The 21,057-nt window shown below is 36.8% G+C and overlaps 1 protein-coding gene across 3 annotated transcripts in view; it reads left to right on the plus strand.

Moving 5' to 3' along the window:
- The first annotated feature begins 1,120 nt into the window (after nt 1-1,120).
- The window catches only part of LOC139971342 (solute carrier organic anion transporter family member 2A1-like), a 28,959-nt gene continuing 9,022 nt past the window's right edge, over nt 1,121-21,057 (plus strand). The window contains exons 1-7 of one of the 3 annotated variants that reach the window (XM_071977699.1): nt 1,121-1,431; nt 1,978-2,132; nt 3,719-4,383; nt 5,181-5,546; nt 17,432-17,596; nt 18,444-18,651; nt 19,400-19,556. In XM_071977699.1, the coding sequence (XP_071833800.1) occupies nt 3,756-4,383; nt 5,181-5,546; nt 17,432-17,596; nt 18,444-18,651; nt 19,400-19,556 (1,524 nt within the window). In that variant the 5' untranslated portion in view covers nt 1,121-1,431; nt 1,978-2,132; nt 3,719-3,755. Of the gene's footprint in view, nt 1,432-1,509; nt 1,711-1,977; nt 2,133-3,718; nt 4,384-5,180; nt 5,547-17,431; nt 17,597-18,443; nt 18,652-19,399; nt 19,557-21,057 lie in introns of those variants that run through there. The other 2 variants (XM_071977700.1, XM_071977698.1) reach the window with 2 other exon arrangements.

The following is a 21,057-nucleotide window of genomic DNA, read 5'->3' on the forward strand; positions in this document are numbered from 1 at the left end:
AAATAAATATCTTTGGATACACATTTAATTTACAACATTATATACTGCAGGAAAGTCATCCAGGAATAGAAACCTTGGACACGGAGGAAAACGTCCCCTTCCGCTAAATAGAATCAATTGAAAGAAAAAGTTTGTCTTGAAATGATAAAATAAATGTGTATATACGGCTCCCTTATAACCTAAACAATAAACCTTCTCAAGAGAACACATCTCCACTCCCCTTATATACCCCTCCCACAGAACGGACCTCAGTCACATTTGTGCACCACGCAGCCCCCATCCCCTCCCCTTAAAAAATAATATACATTAATAAATAAATCAATATAAATAAAAAGTAATACATAAAAAATCACTTTTGCCACAGTCCTCGAACATTGGAACGTTGAGCACGAGACCATACCGACTGTTTTGTGTATTATAGAGTAGACATTTAGCAATGCTTGTATAGAGTAATGACTTCAATTTCAATTCAATTCAATTAATTTCATCAAACTTTATTTCAATCTCTCAGCTTGCGGATTGAAAATATATAGTATATTTGTTCTGTACGATAAGTTTACAGGTTTGAGAATGACATCAACACGCTCGAGGGAGATTTGGTACGTTGGCACCCCTAAAGCAGAAGATAAAAATAGTAATTTAGCATAAATATAATAACATAAATGAAAAACAGAACGAAAGGAAATAAGCATGACGGAATAAACAAATCAATGATAATTTATAATATTAATTATAACATATATAAATATTGTAATATATAATAATAATAATATTATTTATAAGATTTTTACAAATGTTTTAAAGTATTTTAAGATTTTCCAAACTATGGTATTCAACGGAAATGAGTTTGGCACCGATGAAACGGATGCCGAGTTGCGAAGAGTTAAGCTTAAAATATCGAATAAAATATGGAATTTTGAGATGAGCAAAATGCGGTGCAGTGTGATGGAGGTATAGTACTTTATTACAAATATTACGAATTGCCCTATATTTGTAGTATAAAAAGGGTTTGAACCATTGTGGCATAAGTGCTGCCCCAACAACATTACCGTAGGTAAAGTAAGGAAGAACAATGATGTTATACAACGTGTTATACAATAAGGGTGTTATACAAAGTAACCATATTGCTTCTATAGGGAGGACTTGGCGAAGTATGTTCAGAGTTCCAACACCTTTGGAACTTTCGCGCTAATATATTGGATATGATTTCTCCAGGAGAGATGGCTATCAGTGACGTCACGTATCGGTTACATCATCGTCGTTAACACCGCGTGACAGACCGATTGATGATACCATGGAGGTTAAAACCTCCATGCTGATACCCATAGCCTATACTCAATCATCGCATGTGTGTACACTCTCGGTGTGAACTCAGCGCGCTTCATGGTTCAGTCGGCAGAATCTACCATGCCAATCTCAACATTTGTAAAGGTGGGGTGTTCACATCTTTTCTCTTTGTCAACAAGTTCCATAGATCAAAATACCCCCTAAGCCCTTCTTTTCAGAATAGTGGGTGATCCATATAGAGCGACGACTCGAGAATCTATTGGTTTGTCCTACTTATTTAATAACGTATGGAGGTTAAACAACCGGCAGCCCCACAGCGCGGTCTTTACAGTCATAAATACTACTTATTAGAAACCCCTCGATTCCAGCCTGCAGAGTCTAAGCTATAGCTAGCTGCTGCGAGAGACGATAACACCTGTTAAGGTACACAACCTTTGATTTTCTTAAACATTCTATACGTATATCAGAACCTGTGAGTAATTTTCAGATTATATATGATCTCTGTGTAACCACACGTGCAGCATGATTATAATAGTAAGTTATTTGATCGCATGGGAGCAAAGTTTAGAGCTTATATCAACAATCGGTATTTGGCTACCGTATTTTTGTCAATTGGGCCTATTAAAATATCTGATTTTTTCTATACATCTCATGTCAACTTTAGTGTCTTCAATATTTTTATTAATTTAGTTTACATAACAACCTGGACGGGTCTACTCCTGTGTGGTTTGCGTACCGGCATTTCATCTCGTGCGCAATTTGAATACAGTTTTCTTGACCGTATATACCTCGATCGCGACAACATAGAGCTTTGGTTTCGTTGGTAGAACACTTTTGAGATAAAGGTAAGTGAGAAGATAAAAGTTTCTTTGATTTAAACCCCCCTTTTTCTTTACGACGCATATAAAACAGATCGTTGCTAGTATCATTTGTTGTTATTCTTTCGTTCGTTGAGACTATTAGGCCTATGTTACATTGTCTTATCTAGTAGAAAAATAAACCCCACCACCAACAACAACAAATTATCGTCACATGATTTCGTCATTTTATTCGCAAGATAAACAAATGGCTTTGACTGTATATATCGTTATATGCCAACCAAACATGGGGGGAGAATTGACATAGATCTGCACTTGTTGAGTATGGAACAGACTATATTCTTTGTATGATTCTATCCCCTTCAAGATATTATTGGGAATCTGTATTTAAATCTCAAAAGGTGACTATAACCAGACCATATAATATATATATATATATATATATATATATATTATGAAAATAAAATGAAAATCGTAATGAGTTGGAAAATCAAGAACAGTGAAAAAACTTTCAGCCTCCACCGGGACTCGAACCACGGGCCTCCCGCTATATATATATATATATATATATATATATATATATATATATATATATATATATATATATATATATATATGTATATATATATATATATATATATATATATATATATATATATATATATATATATATATATATATATATATATATATATATATATATATATATATATATATATACAAGCTTATCAAATTCATTTGGGGCCAAATACCGCTGACCTTTTAAAGAAATATGACAAGATTGATGGAAAATCTTGGTTTACTATTTAACGTCAAAGGTTATTGCATAATTAACTTTCCAAATTTAATTAAAAATAGACAGAACTTTCTATCTCACTGATCGAACAAGAAGTTCTTGAAGTTGGAGGAATAATGTTATTCCATGTTAGAGATAGATCGATTGATAGAATAGATGTTATTCTTCACATTCTCCATATTAGATAGATAGATCGATGGACGGAAGTGGTATTATTCTTCACATTTTCCATATTGAATAGATAGATAGATGGATAGAAATAGGTGTTATTTGTATAGCCCATGCACCCTTCTATCTATGCCGAGCTGACATAGATATGCTGCACAAGTGCAAGGCTGGTGAGAACCGCAGTAAAGATATAGGAACAAGACAAAAACTGACATATTAACACCATATCATAATATTCAACACTATTGGAGAAGGACGTGTGCTTTGGTGACCTTTTGACCTATCAATGGTGTAGATCTTGCAAATGGGGATAGGAAGGGAGTTACCAAAAGCTTCGGCTTACAAAAGACAATAGCGCTAGGATCAGTTCTAGTATGTCCCCGTGGCACACCGTACGGATTAATGTAACACGGTATAGCCTATTGCCACAAGATGAAAAAAATGAAGGGTTTTCAGATTAGCTAGAACAGCATTGTGAGCACAATTATATGGACAAAAAGATACCGATATTTGGGGGATTTTATATTTTGGTATTTTATTTTTAATATTTTTAATATTACTTAAAAATATCGCACAAAATTAACATTTATGCATATTTTCTTCAAAACATTTATAACTTTTCATTTTTCTTCCTCATTTTCCGTGACAGCTGACCATCGGTAGTTAATTGAAAGAAGAAATTAAAAATGGGGCGCAAGGATTACCAAAAAGCCCCCGACGAGGAATCAATTCCACCAAAGAGAAGATGGTTTTTCAATCACATAGTCTTCACTATAATCTGTTGTAGTGCAAACATTTTGTTCACAGCACATCTAGCTTATTTAGGAGGTGCCATATCTATGATTGAAAAGCGTTTTCAAATGAAAAGTACTCAATCGGGATTATTTTTTACTATAAACGATGTGGTTGGGCTTTGCACGGTCTTATTTATAACCCACTTCGGCCAAAGGAGTAACAGACCTCGCGTTATAGCTGCTCTCTTCACTTTGTTTGGCATTGGAGCGACACTAAGTGCCCTGCCTAATTTCCTTTACGACTTACCCCTCTCGTTACAAGCTGATCAAATCAGTCCGTTTAATGAAACCACGGATGCTGATAGGGGTCATTCCCAGTCGATTATGTGTAACGCAGAAGTTAACGAGGAGAATGCAGTGTGTGACGCAGAGAGAAACAGCCAATCGGGAGCGTTGATACATCAAGCCTGGTGGATATTTCTAGGTCAGGCCTTGTCGGGCCTCGTCTCCAGCACGGGGCCTTTAATAATCACCTTTCTGGACGATAACCAGAATAGAAAGAACACACCACTATACATAGGTGAGTTATGAAAACAAGATACCATGTCAGTTAAAATTGCTTAGGCGTGTTTTATTTATTAAAAATATATTATACAGAAGCATGATGTTTCGATGCAAATAGGGACTCTTTAGGAAATACAAGAAAAATACGCAGAATTTGAATTTTGGTGGGAAATACCCTCTAAATCTGGATATTGGGGACCATTCTCAATTAGTGTTGTTTTTGTTGATGTTGTTGTTGTAACTTTAAGTTTTGTCAATAACGTAACTGGTACATGGGTGTTTGTTGTATGCTTCGAATAACTAACGTTAGCTTGGATTTCAAACATTTCTTCTGACATTAATACAACAAATTTACATTTTTCCTTCTTTCTTTGGTGCTCGTTAGTACGAATACTAATCCGTCAGTACGAGTACTAATCCGTAAGAACAAGTACTAATCCGTAAGTACAAGTACGAGTACAAAAATTGCATTCGATTGCGAGCACGGACTCGAGTACTGCAAGTCTGCATTGTAATAGTTCAAAACTCCATGAAGCTACCAAACTATCAAATTTGGAGACATTATACATTGAAATTAAGCAAAGGCAGTTGGGAGAGGTCAAATAAAAGTCAGACCTAGTCGATACTGGCACAGTACTCTCAATAAAAATAAAAGGTTAAATAAAACTAATGAGGTACGGCAAGCTATCCTCTATGATATCATTATATCTTAACCCCCCCCCCCCACACCCGCACCCCTCACCTTGTTTTTTTTTTTTTTTTTGCATTGCATTACATTGCATTACATTGAAAGATTTTTTTCGTTTATTTTAGGTATAATATTTGCGTCCTGGACTATTGGTATAGTTTTGGGATTTTTCCTAGCAAATTTCTGCCTGCGTCTTCCAGTCACGTTTCCCAACATCGATCCAGAAACCACTATCCTGGATCCCAGGGATCCGAGGTACCTTGGCGCCTGGTGGCTAGGGCTAATAATATGCGGTGTCGGCATCATTATCGTCTGTTTCCCGCTGTTCTTGTTCCCACGTGAGTTAAGGAGAGGAGGAGGAGTAGGGAGAGGAGGAGGAGCAGGAGGAGGAGGAGGAGGAGGAGGAGGAGAACAGAAAAGTGATGACGATGACAAAGAAAGTCGTTTAAGCACAACTGAAACTAAAATAAACGGAATCGGTGCAATGAAAGGTAACCATAAATCTTTATTTTTGTAAGTCCTTAAATGCACCTGTAAAAAGTACACAACTTTATGGCAAAGGGACTTAAGCTTTGGTTTCAACGGAGCTGACAGGTGTATAATGGGACTGGGGGAGGTTGGGGATGGGGAAGCAACATGATTGTAGGGAACGTTCCACGTATTCCAAAATTGATGCCGCCCCTAACAGCCGATGAATTGAAATGTTATTTATTTTCTAAGGGGAGGGGGTTGCAGAGAGGATGGAGATTGTACAACGGTATTTATAAGTAACACCTACCTTCATAGCACATGTGCTCGACCCCTCCCCCCTCTTTTCTCCCCTCTTTGCTCCCTTTTGCCATTCTAAGCAGACACGGCGTTTGCTCCAACTTCGGTGTGAATATATAGAACACCCTTTTGAGAGTCCAACTGCAGTCGTTTAGTCTTGTATCGGCGGTGTTACAGTTAACTCTTTCATTACATATAGAGGTTTGGTCCAATTTGTATTCTCATATATATATATATATATATATATATATATATATATATATATATATATATATATATATATAGTTGCAACAAACAGTTATTCATATCTCGTCAACAACATAGGTGCAGCACATACCTAGTCTAGGATAATTTATGATGTCACATCACCTGACGAACCCGGATCTGTTATATGTCGTTCAATTTGATCAATAAAATTTTATTCAAAATGATCCCCGTCACTCCAGACAACAGATTTGTCACCAGATTGAATAGTATTGATCCTGTAATGTATCACCTGGTAACCCCCCCCCTCCCACCCCCGCCCTACCCGACCTCTTCGTATGGCTGGGACCAAAGTATTGGTAGTATTGTAAGATTATGAATAGTCAGATATCGGATCATGAGAAAACAGGATCCTAGAGGATCGGATAATCTAGGATTGCTGGTGTCCGGATAAACCAGGCTGTCTGGTGTCCGGACAAACGAGGATAGGTGGTGACCGGATAAACCAGGATAGCTGATGTCCTGATAAACCAGGATAGCTAGTGTCCGGATCATCCAAGATAGTAGAGATCCGGTAAACGCAGGACATTTTTAAGACAAATATCGACAATTCCATTTTTCTTCCGATTGTGTGGGCGATTTTTTTTGTCCCGCTATCTCACACTTTGGGGAGTAAGCAGGGAGATACAGTGATAAATAGCATCATGTGACTCTGACAGGGACTTCTCGTTATTGTTATGTTGGCGGGGAATCATGTTGGCATGTTGAAGCGACTCTGAAATATGTTGGTAGCCTTTATTATTACACCAGATTAAGTGGGATCATAGGTCACGACTCCGTGGGGTGCGCTGTTGTTCCTTAAGACTTCTAGGTGGTGAAGAGAATTGTTAAAATCATGTGGAAGTGCTTGACTTCTGTATACCATATATATAAGTACCGTAAACGAATACAAATAAATAAGTAAAACTTTATTTTTCCAAAAAGGAAAATTGTGTACTCGCACTACAAAACAGTACAACTAGATATCAAATGTAAATTTATATTATATGTAAAAAGGTGGGTATATACAGATAATACGATAGAAAGGGTAAGAAAAATCAACGTAACAGAGTATCACTAAAAAGCTTCACTGAACGGGGAATAAAAGATTCCCGGTGTCTGTTGGTTTTTAGTCCCGGAAGTCTCAGCCTACCAATGTCTCTTGTCATTTGACTGTCATGCAGTTGATCATGGAGAGGTGTGGCTAGATTCATCCCATAGAAAGTTTAATTTAGACTGAAGAAGGCAATGGTAGACCGAATCAAATGAAGGCATGGACTCACCAATCACCCCTTTCTGATTTCTTAATAATGATATTGATACGATTCGTTTCTGTATTATTTAGGTTACCACCCCAACAGACCAAGCAATTATCACCAAACCCCACAAATGGTAGCACTATAAAATAATTGTAAGATTTCCGGACGCAAATTAAAGTTGGACATTTTCGTTAGACAGTATAATCTAGAGTTTTTTTTTACCAGAGGATCAACATGATCCACCCCATGTCCCCAAACCGCGTGTCGCCCTCTGAAATAATAGTCAACTTTCCGTTACTTGCAAGTGAAGTTTTCTTCTTGTCGCTAAAAATGCAGACAGTAATGAAACGTGATACCTTGTTATCTTTATCTGGACCTGAGATGTCCAGCGCTGCTATGTACACTGTATTGTGGGTATTGATCGTAGCTGCATGTATTGACTGTACACTAGTGTATAATTACCGACGGTAACAAGCTGTGTGTGTATTTTAGTTTCTTACACTCCTGTTACACCTCATTCGAAACTAGGTCAGATTACCGGCATCATACGTTTCTTTTTGCGCGAGTCTTCACTCCCTTTAATACTACCCCGAGGTATTTATAGGAAGAAACACGAACCACCGCAGATCCCTTGATAATAACAGATGGTGAAGCAACAGTATTACGACGGAAATCAATTCACATTAGGAAACAGTTTAGTTCAAGAAAATTTGTATCACAATAATTTAGGAAAGATTGCGGCTTACTAGGGGTACGTACTATCATCATTATCATTAATTAGGCCAATCATGGCGGTATCATCAGCAAATTTAATGAGTGGGCACCCTTCCTACGAAGATCTGCAATCATACGCAGGCGCGTATCCAGGGGGGCGATGGGGGCGCGCGCCCCCCGGGTAAGAAAAAGAGGAGAGGGAAAAAAAGAGAAGAAAAAAGGGAGAAAAGAGGAGGAAGGAGGGAAAAGAAAAAGAAGAAAGAGAAAAAAAGAGAAAAGGACGAACCCACCACTTCTTGAGATTGTTCCCATGTGCATGAAAACGCGCGCCCACAACCCTACGCCCAACCCCTCTCATCACTGCCCGATGAGTTACGAAACTTAATTAATGACCTTTGCCCGTAGTACCAAGACCTCTTGACAAAATCCGGCAACACACCACTTCATCGATAACAAGTGATTGGGTTGTGTATTAATGACGTCTGGAGGTCGTGCACTGACCTACATGGAGTGTGACCACTCCCGACTTTGCAATTTCCCAAGATCAGGCCCCGAAAAAATCCAAAGGGCACTGTACTGTATGAACATCTAGCAATATCTAGCGATATCTAGAGATGAAAATCTAGAGATCTTCCCTAAACTGAAAGCAGATAGAGAATCGAAGCCTTCAGTGTGTAATGAACTTGAAACTGTGCGTCTTTCGAAATGAAAAGAATGTGGGGCGCAACTCCTATGGGCTCCTATGGGCCCTGTGCTTAGGTTTGATAACTGTATTTGTGCAGTAGTCTCCATTATACTCCAAACAGTAGGGGGGGGGGGGCACTTGCTCACCCCTGGAAAATTAAAAAAAAAGTTAAGCATTTGACATTTCAATGATTTCCCCCAGCCAACAGTTCTCTAGTTATGTTCATTGCATACTGACCCATAATGCATTACTGAAAGTCAAAATCCTAAGACATGAGATCTCAAAATAACCGATGTGTAAATGCAACCTGAACGGGAAGTGTCTTTTCCGACGATCTAGGAGTATTTTTTGGCAAAAAAATCGTCGTGCGCCCCGCGCCAACCGATGGTGGCGCTCCGCTTAGATAGTATCAAGTAGTGTGTTACACCTATATGACCTACTGACCCCCCTTGTACTACATTTCTGCGGACGCCCTTGCTAGGCCTCCTAATGGGGGCCCCTCTGGGCCAGGAGCCACCCCCAGGCTCATCGTTACGCCACTGGTGGAGCATTGCACAATAAACAGATAATAGTTATTTATTTCAGTCTCATTTCAATTATTCGAATTTTTAAAGCAAACAGATATCACATCATATCAGTGAGCATGAAAATGGCGTTCCGGGATGAACAGCCTCCAAACTGTAGATGTGCGTAGTGTTCGGTTCCGGAAATATCTGGTATATTTTCATTTCCTTCAACGAAGTTTTATAGTAGCTGTCATAAGAGGTTTTAATATTTGTACACCAATAACTTAACTGTGTCTGAATTTTCTAAACTTCCCTCACCAACATTCTTCTCCATACTTCCCTCTACTAGTGCAATTTTGACCGGTCTGTTAGGGGTTGAAGGAGATTTTTCTATATTGGTTGTCCATAGATGCAATTTTTGTGCAACATTAAGGGTATGTTTTGAGGTAAATTTATCCAATTTTGAAAAAAAAATAAGCTTAAAACCTTAAAAAGTGGGGCTGGGGGGGGGGTATAAAAACCAGAAATGCATACGATCATGCACAGCATCGTCACTGATTGTTCTTATATCATATTAAAAAGCTAGTCCGAAAATTTTATATTTCAGATTTTACTTTTGAATGTGTTTTATTAACAAAAACTGTAAATATGCCTGAAGGAAACTCTTTTCATTAGATGTACTGCCAACGTGGCAGGAATCATGCTTGTCTTGCTTTTGAAAGTACATACATTCAGAAAATGTTGTACGAAGGTTAAAATTTTACTTGATGTTCATGTCAAATAAGAACACTAAAACATTTAAGTAAAATTTACTTGAATTTACTTAACTGCTGTTTTGTACATGTTTTACATGATCAGCATGTAACGCAACTACAAAATTTTTATGTACAATTTTGCCAGCGATTTCAACATAGCACCCGTTCATAAGTGTTTCATACGTTAATTATTAAAAGCAGCTTGATTCCTTGTTCTTTAAGTAGATCACAACAGAAAAGCACATTTAAGAGACAACAAAGAGGAATGACAACACAAATAATTCAGAATATTTGATGAATTCAACCTTTTATTTCAACACTTAAGAGGGTTTCCCGAGCATCTACAATCATGCATGAATAGTGAACTACAGTCATGATATTTTAACCTTTGTGTCCAGTTATGGATGGCAAGGTATCAAGGTACTATCTCTTAAAGGTGCATGCTTACGAAAATTTAAATAATTTCCTAAGATGCATGTACAAAAAAGCATTGGTCGACTTAGAAATTTTCACCCAACTCCCTCAACATGTAAAAATAGTTGAAAGCTCCCAAAAATTAACATAATCAACTGTCTGATTGCAAAATTTGGCAAAGATACAACTCTACCTCCAGCATTAGCTAAAAATCTCTTGCATGGATACTTCAGTTTCAATAACAACAAATGTTATTAAAAGAAACATGATAATCGTTCTATGTTATATGAGCTTTGCAACTTAAAAATGCTGGTATATAAGCAGCATTCTAGTACTTTTCCAACAAGTAAAACTTAGTAAACTTGACAAATCAGATCAGGTATCAGCGCTTTGATAGGGTTATGATATAATAATATAAAGCACAATGGATCAATACTTATACATCCTCAAGTAAGTTGAAGGATCTTGAATATTTGGTATTAGCCAGTTAAGAAAGTAGTTTCCTTCTCTAGTTTCACATAAATACCCCACCTCTTCAACGTTTATAGTTAACATCATTTTATAGCTAAAGTTAAATCATAATCAACTGTCGGTTTTGAAGACAATTACAAAGATACCGACTCTTCCTGTAGTCACCCATATAGTATTTTCATAATCTGCTGCAGAGATAATAGTTTTATTTCAATTAAGAGTCAACAATCAACCAGTACCAAATAAAGAATGAAGAATGAAATGAGCCGATATAATCTTCTTGAAAGAAAATAGTAAAATAGTGAACTTTGTGACCTGAAACATATTTGTATTAAACTGACTATTAGCATTCTTGGGACACTGAATGCTATGACAGTATATCAATTTCATGTTACTGTTTGTGTAATAAATGTTACATTCACTATGTTAAACACACAATCATCACATTGATTGGATTTATTATTGTACTGCTGAGTATTAAGTACAATGTATGTAACACTCTTACAATAACAACAACCCCTCAAGTCATGATGTGACGGGTCTAAATATGTCATGACACAGAAACAACGCTATACGACACCGGGAAGAGAAAGAGGAACAGTGACATAATTACAGCGCTGATCCCTATTATATACACAGGGTAGCCAGTAACGGATCGAGGATTTCGGAAGGGGCGTACGCCTCAGCCTACCCCTTACACCGACAACTCAACATTTTGACGTTTCCATTTTTCCTCTCTCACTAATGCATAATTATACCATATATGGTCTATTACGCGTGTGTGTATGGACGCCTTAAACAATTGTACAATTGTGTAATGAAACCAACTGTGGCTGGTCTCGAACATTTTCGGTATTAGACCAGGATCTATATGCGAACTGCACTAGACCTATGTCCTTCGATGCAACACTGTCATCCAAAGATAAAATGTTATACACTCCGACCTGAATGCTAATTGTTACCCCCAAATCTAGTACCGTAACTCGTACAAGGAATCTAAAAATAAATTCCGCATGCGATTGGAGAATTGAGCACATCTCCTGTGAATATCATGTAATGGAGGGGGGGGGGCGGACGCACCCATCACTCCTTGAGATTGTTCCCATCTGCATAAAAACGCGCGCCCCACAACCCCAAACCCTACGCCCAGCCCTTCTGATCGCTTCCAGATGAATGACTTTTGCCCGTTGTACCAAGACCTTGACAAAATCCGGCAACACACCACTTCATCGATAACAAGTGATCGGGTTGTGTATTAGTGACGTCTAGAGGTCGACGTCCACTGACCTACATGGAGTGTGACCACTCCCGATTTTGCAATTTCCAAGATCAGGTCCGAAAATGCTAAGGACACTGAACTGTATCGATATCTAGCAATATCTAGGTATGAAAATCCGAAGATCTACCCTAAACTGAAGGCAGATAGAGAACCGGTGCCTTCAGTATGTAATGAACTTGAAACTGTGCATCTTTCGAAATGAAAAGAATGTGGGGCATCGCACAATAAACAGATAAAAATTATTTATTTCAGTCTTTTGTTTTCAATTACTCGAATTTGTAAAGCATACAGCAGATATCACATCATATCAGTGAGCATGAAAATGGCGTTCCAGGATGAACAACTTCCAAATTGTATATGCACCCAAGCCGAAAAGGTGTGAGCTTATATTTGTTCTTAACGTGTAGCATATTATGGATTTATATGCCAGGGTGTTATAACACACTAACACGTGTTATGTTTTGGGAGCATGCGAGAGCTAGATGTGTTAAAGATACAATACAGTAAATCGTAGTGGTATTATATTTTTTATTTTTTTTATTTTTATATCTTTTCATATTTTTATATAATATAAAATATTTTTTTATTTTTTATATTTTTTTTTATTTTATATTTTTATATATTTTTTAACACAGGCCGTAATAAAAAGGCCTGTAGCATAACAAGTGTTATCATGTTATAATACAGATGCATATAAATGCATATAATATTATTCAAGTCGAAAACGCTATTATAAGCAACTGTACAATTCGGTTCGGGTGGTATATGTATGTAGTGTTCGGTCTCGGAAATATATGGTAGTTTTTCATTCCATTCAACGAAGTTTGATAGTAAAGCCGTTATAAGAGGTTTTGATATTTGTACACCAATAAATAAACTGTGTCTGAATTTTCGAAAATTCCCTGACCACCATTCTTCATCATACTTCCCTCTACTCGTGCAATTTTGACCGGTCTGTTAGGGGTTGAAGGAGGTTTTTTCTATATTGGTGTCCATAGATGAAATTTGTGCAACATTATGGGTATTTTTGGAAGAGAATTTATTCACGAGAGTGTGAATTTTCAAATTCTGAACAAATAATGGGCGCAAAACCTTGAAAAATTGTGCTTACGGGTATTGTGGGCCGCGACGTAGAATCACCTACAAAAAGCAATGATCCACAGGAGATGCAATGAGGTCGAACAGGATGTGTGACTGGTGATAATCTTCAAAAAGGTTATGGATGACAAAAACTATTAGGAAATTCTTGATTATCAGGCAAAAGTGTACATTTGGTTGGTCATTTCAAGCCCGAGAAGTGCCATTTCCGGTAATCTGGGGGGGGGGGGGGGTAACAAAACCCGAAATGTTCTTGTACGCTGCGCGCCAACCGATGGTGGCGCTCCGCTTAGATGATTCGCGTCCCGGGTTAGAAAATCCTGGATACGCCCCTGATACGTGTATAATGTAAAAAAGGACGGTGCTAGCAATGTCCCTTGAGGGGCTCCCGTATATGGTAGGCCATACGGGAAATAATTGCTGATTTAATGTCCGTACGAAATAAAATTATTACCGGTATTAATTCTATTTAATACCGGCATTAATTCTCAGCCATTCACCATGCAGCTTCATATGCCGGTATTAAATATAATTAATACGGGCATTAAATATAATTAATACGGACATTAAATATAATTAATACGGGCATTAAATAGAATTAATACGGGTATTAAATATAATTAATACGGGCATTAAATATAATTAATACGGGCATTAAATAGAATGAATACGGGCATTAATAAAATTAATACGCGCATTAAATAGAATTAATACGGGTATTAAATAGAATTAATACGGGTATTAAATAGAATTAATACGCGCATTAAATAGAATTATTACGGGTATTAAATAGACCAATCACATCAGCAGGATTCTCACTTGTTCATTTGATCTGATCGCCGCGCCAACCTACAACTTACGTTCTTCGAAGAATAACAAGACGGTTCAAAGCATTGCGAACTGATAAAACATCGGACTGGTAAGTATCGTTCGCTTCTCGACGAAAATCATGCAAAAATTGTTCTTTGTCTGTCATGCGTGCCATTGCGTTGTATGTTGTACCTTGATTGCTAGCTACAACTACACTGCTCTCACGCTGGGGGATTAACACTAGCTCAGACTGAGCATGGTAACAAAATTCGCTGATGTGATTGGTCTATTTAATGCGCGTATTAATTTTTATTAATGCCCGTATTAATTCTATTTAATGCCCGTATTCATTCTATTTAATGCCCGTATTAATTCTATTTAATACCCGTATTAATTCTATTTAATACCCGTATTAATTATATTTAATACCGGCATATGAAGCTGCATGGTGATTGGCTGAGAATTAATGCCGGTATTAAATAGAATTAATACCGGTAATAATTTTAATTCGTACGGACATTAAATCAGCAATTATTTCCCGTATGGCCTACCATACCCGTATTAGAACAAATTGTATATGAGAACGACAAGTAGGGCTAAGTTTAACAAATTGTGTTCTGTTTGTAAGGTAATTCATGATCCAGTGAATTATGCCATTGGGAACCATCATTTTTATAAGTTTGTCGACCAAGATATGGGGTTGAATCCGGGTATTAAAGGTGGATAAAAAGTCAAGGAACATAACACGGGCAGATTTCCCACGACAGGAATGTTCAAGGCTATCAAAGGTTCAAGGTTCAATGTTCAAGTTGGGAATAAAGCCTTCAAGGATTACAAGGATGGCATCTTCCCAACTATACTGCGGAACTCGATTGGTATGTAAACTGAAAAGGATCTAAAAAGGGAACTGCAAATGGTTTAAAACGTTCTAAAACTATACGTTCACAAATTTTCATTGGCACAGCGGTGAGGGGTAACAGGTCGACGTAAGTCATTCAGACAAGATATTTCAGATTTTTTGGGAACTGGTATGATACATGATTGATTTCCATAAAATAGGGATTGAACGAGTTTTAAGAGACTGATTATAAATATAATTAAAAATATTTGCCAATTGAATTACACATTGTTTTAAAACTCGTGGCGAAAGTCTATCAGGACCTGTAGCGCCTTTGGTGAGTAGAGCCTAGCAAAATGGCGGCGAACCTCGCCCTCAGTAACCGTTAAATTACAATCAGCATTTAAAAACAGCTGTTGTAAAGTGTCAAGTTTAGCTGAAAAACGATGTTGCTCAAAACGGTTGTTCGCATAGTCTACATTGATTTTAGGTAAATGGCAAGATTTAGAATTATTATTGTAAACCACTCATCAAACGCATGCCTTCCCAAACCCGCTTCATGTTATTTCCAGTAAAATGTCCTTTAACTTTGTCACGTTATGATGCCTTTTCCTCCCGAATGACCTTTTTGAGTTCAGACTGTATCTGCTTTAATCCATCCCGATACCTTTCACCAAATAGTCCCTTCTTCGATGAGTCTTGTTGATGACATCCTTCACTCGTTTTGATATCCGAGGCTTGTTGTTGCGAGGCCAATAATAAAAGATGTATATAGGCCTACTTGCTATCGAGCACGGGTACTCGAATACGATTAATGTCTGTTAGAGACTGCATGTTCAGAGAATTGTTTGAAAAGATTTTAATAACGATAAATGGAATGTATAGAATTGTGTTATAAGAAGGCCAAAGGGTAATATTTGAAGTCCTTGATTCGAGAGTCGAAGAGGGTATTTTGGAAATAAAACTCTCTCATTGGGATACCAAATTAAATTAACTCAACTTAAATCAACATAAGCAGCAAAGAGGAAATACCCGGCTGGCTCGCGTTAATACTCACTGTAATGTCCATATTATGGCAATATAGCCTCACCCCCTGTACTGTTAGTTATGTAGGCCTATACAACAGAACTGTTTTAGTGCGTATGTTACTGCAGCACTTGATACATGTTTACTGTGTTATGCATGTAACTAATACAGTTCATATAGCCTACATGTTACTATTTCTGCTGCAGTAGACATGTTAATGTCATAAAGGTGTTACTGACATAGTACATCATATTTACATAACACGTTTTGTACTGCAGTGATATAACACGTTACCCTATGATAAACAATTAAACATACACTCTTAATATTCAATTCTTATGCCTGTCGCTGAAAACCACAAAGCACGCCATCTGATGTCATTGGATGTGCCGAAACTGTATATAGGCTGCTATGCATATATACCATTAAAGGGTGTATAGACCCGCGCACAAACAAACGTCTCATGCCGGTAATTTGACCTAGTTTCAAATGAGGTGTAACAAAAGTGTTAGACACCACCATCGAGCCCAGAAAATACACACAAAGCTTGCTACCGTCGGTAATTAGACACTAGTGTACAGTCAATACATTCAGCTACGGTCAATACCCACAACACAGTGAACATAGAAGCGATGGACATCTCAGGTCTAGATAAAAGATAACAAGGTATCATGTTTCATTACTGTCTGCATTTTGTAGCGACAAGAAGAAAACTTCACTTGCAAGCAACGAAAAGTTAACTTTTTCAGAGCGCGGCACGCGGTTTGGGGCGAGTCTTTAATGCCTTTAAATAGGCTATTCATGATTACATAGCTAGAATGTCAAGACGTCTCTGTCAGTAACGTATGGGATCTACCGGTCCCCGTGGGACTAAACATGACCCACCCCTATAGAGCCCGAACATATCCGACTGTGAATAATGGTTGGCGTATAGACTCCCCTAGAATCAGTGGGAGTGTCAACATGGATACTGAAATCTTAACCTTGTTTCTAAAGATTTATGAATCATATATACAAGACTTGCAATAAGTGCTATCTTCTAAACAAGTGTCGTTTCATCATCAATATATATATATATATATATATAATTATATACATATATATATACACGTTTGGCAATTGAAGTTTGGAAATGAATGCGGGATAAGCTTCGTCAGACAGGTCGTATGAGGGCGTGATTTCGAACATAAAGTTATAGTGATTCGAAAGTTATGTTCCCTAGTTTTTTTGTTTGGATTAAAAAATCTCTCGAAAGGATAACAATTCAACTGGATTTGATTTGATTTGTGTTTTTTTTTTGACAAACGAAATACATGCAAATGATATGCATGACAAAACCATCTATGAAACGGGGTTGTGGTGGAAGGAGTCTGTCTGCCCCATCTACCCACCTGACCCCTCCCCGTCCCCAGGGACACTGCTCATAATGAATCCCTTCTTGTTTCTGATTTCTTTTATCGTCACACTTAAATATTTGTCATCGTTTCTTTTGCTTTACATCTCTCGACAGATTTGATTCAAGCATCAAAACGAATTTTAACGAACTCAACTGTGATAGCATTGGTTCTTTCAACTTGCTGTGGAATAAATGCATTCGTCGGGTTAAGGGCGTTCAGTACCAAATATATAAACACACAGTTTGACGTTCCTGTCTCACAAGCATCTATGTTAGCAGGTAACTTAACACAAAGTAGTTACTTTGTTTATAATTTTTTTTTTGCGTTGACTTTGTTTTTGAGGGAGTGGGGGTACATTAGTTTGACCTTCCAAGACTTCCATAAATTGTCAGATCAATGAACTAACAAAGAAAAAGCTCGGAATTGAAGTCGAAAAGTTTCTTTGATTTGCTTTTTTTATGTCACTGATACTAATACAATTTTTTATTCTATGTGCGACGATATTTTACGATTCAAAATGGAATCGTTAATAACTAAAAAAAAAGGAAAAAGAACAAATAAGTCAATAAACTGCGTGACTTATTTTGATCGATTGTAATCCTCTTTTTTTGAGTCACATTTACTCCGTAATTGTGGAAAAGTTTGTCGAAAAACTGGCCACCATACCCCAAATAGCCGGCTGCCCTGGACCTCTTCTGTGTATAGCACGAATATGTTAGCGTAAGACAAATAATGTTCACGGGTATATTCAAACGTCAAAAAGCAGTTTATTTTGCATTTTTCAACGTATTTTCTTTTTCTGACGGTGCCGTCTATAAATGGAGGCAATTCCAATTTGTAAAAACTTATTAACATCCCATAATATGTTATCGTTTATCTTAGCTTTGCTCTTTAAATTTGTTATCAATCATTTTGAAACCTTATTGCTTTTTTTACGTAAATCGTAACGTTTGTCTATTAATTATCTTGTAAGGTATTTTTTAGCTCAAACGTTTTCAATTATAAGTACAACGTTAATTAATGGCACAGCTGTAATATAATAATTAAAGGAAAAAAACTGCAGTGAAGATTATTTAACACATCTCAGAAAACTCAACGGTAGCTTTTGTTGTGTTTCTTCTGCAGGTATTATCATCATCCCGTGCGCCATATTTGGAAACATAACAGGCGGTATCATCGTGAAAAAACTGAAACTACAGAAGCGTGGAATGGCCATAATGGCCGTTATGCTTACAGCAGCCGCTCTCGTGGCTATACCATTTTTCTTTTTCGCTGGTTGCGAGCAAAATCCGAAAGCTGGCTTGACAGTACCTTATAGCATAAATAATGACACGTATGTCTTTCTTGATTTTTTTTCATATAGCAACAGGTATGACTAATCACGTGGTGATAATGAAGATCATCACGTGATAAAAATGTTTAGCGGATGATAAAAACAGGCACAGCCTTCGTTTTCTATTGTCGAACAGAAGAAATGACAACAATAGGTATGATGTATCAAGTGATGGTGATGGCAATCATAGCCTAATGTAGACAATACATTTGGCAAAACAGAGAATAATGATAAAAATCATAGCATTTCATTGCTATTGAAGGACAATAGCAGTCACAACAATAGCTATAACGTATCAAGCGATGGTGATGGCAATCATAACGTAATGCAGACAATACATTTGGCAAAACAGAGAATAATGATAAAAAATCATAGCATTTCATTGCTATTGAAGGACAATAGCAGTCACAACAATAGCTATAACGTATCAAGCGATGGTGATGGCAATCATAGCCTAATTACAGACTATACATTTGACAAAACACAGAATAATGAAAACAATTAATCAAACCTTTCATTTCTATTGTAGATAGCAGTCACAACAATAGATATAACGTATCACGTGATGCGGTGATGGCAATCATAGTCTAATGCAGACAATACATTTGACAAAACACAGAATAAAAAATGAAAAAAAAATACAATCTTTCATTTCTATTGTATAGGACAGTAACACACGTATAGCAACAGGTATAACGAATTAAATTTTATAATTTTCTGATTTTTTTTTTTTTTTTTTTTTTTGCAGAGTTGGTTGGACTTTACCAGATTTAGAATCTACTTGTAACGAAGACTGCATGTGCCCACCAGCCTACCGCCCGGTGTGTGGCTCAGACGGTATCACGTATACATCTCCATGTCACGCAGGGTGTTCCTCGAAAACTAGCGATCCTAACAATACAATGGTATCGTATAATCATTATCATCCATGCAAAACTCTGCAGGAAACATGAATTATTGACCCCTCGCCAAAAAAATGTCTTTATGCTAAATAATGATCATTCCAGCAGGACAATGGTTCTATCTTTATAGGTTGTCAGATGGAGATATATGGTTATTATACTGTGAATACAGTGTGTTATGAAATTCTATAACTCCATATATCAGAAAGTGAACCACTTTAAATTCGTATGTGAACAACATGAGAGCCAGTGATGACAATTGTTTGCAATGACCTTTGCCTCCCGTTTAGGTATAGTTGTAACCCAGTTATAGACATCATTACTTGAAAGAGGATGGACTTTGAAAGCCGCTTTTTGAGTTGGATTTGCAAAATATGTTATGATGTCAGTCTACAGTAAAATCCCATAACAAAGTTACTCAATAGTTTCATTAGTAGAGTTTTACTTCAAGTATTGAAGCAAAAATGGAAATTTTGAAATTTTATTTTACGTCTTTTATACTACTAGGCCTATATGAAAAATGTCCGTCCGACAAACTGTTGGGGATTGAATCAAATTGATTAATTACTCATTTTAATTACATTCATTTGGTGAAAACCAGAATGAGGTATATACACTCGCCCTAATTGTGGTACGGTACCTTTTGTCAGTTCCTCATAAACAAAACAAATGTTCCATATAGGGTAACATAATATATTGGTGGTTTAGATTTTCATGTATTCTCGTGTGTTTTTAATAATTCGACATTATTGGGAAAAAATCATAAAATATTGTTTTGTCATTTGGGTGATCTGTTATTCAGTTTAAAGATAAAGGAGCATGTAAATATGCTATTTCTATTTAAAAAACAACTGAGGGTCAGATGTCATCATCGAGTTTTGTCTTAAAGGAGTGTTCCTCCAGACAATTGATAATATTCTAAAGGGGCGTGGAAGTTGTCTAAAGTGGAATATACTTAGAGATATTATATACTATGACACATATAAACTAAATTTCTGTCTTAAATCAACCCTTTAACGAAATATCTACAACACCTACATGTATGCTATGATTCTACAGTAGTTTATATACTACATATAGGGTGCTGATGAAACTGCCTTATTTAAACTGGCATGGTTGTTTTAAACAATCATGTTCATGCATAAAGGACTTGCACAAGATGTGGTCAGATGTTTGAAAACATTATATAGTCATAAAACCCCAAGAGTATAGCGTTAAAAGCGTACTGTACCGTTAACTTAAACGCCAACATTATCATTATTGCCGGATTGCTATACCGTATAACTCTCGTTTCAATAGAGGCAAGGGCCTGTTGACAACTTCTTTTTTTTTATGGGAAAATAACAAAATACCACAAAAGCAATTGGTTAGGGTTGACTAAACAGGTCAATTCAAATAATGCACAAAAAAAGAGAAGTAATTACTTCTTTTCTTTGGTTATTTATTTATTTGTTTTGTAGAAAAATTCCTTTTTTAAAGATTCTCTGAATGTGTGTGGTTAATA

Source organism: Apostichopus japonicus, chromosome 8, assembly GCF_037975245.1.
Source record: "Apostichopus japonicus isolate 1M-3 chromosome 8, ASM3797524v1, whole genome shotgun sequence".
Lineage (NCBI taxonomy): Eukaryota > Metazoa > Echinodermata > Holothuroidea > Aspidochirotida > Stichopodidae > Apostichopus > Apostichopus japonicus.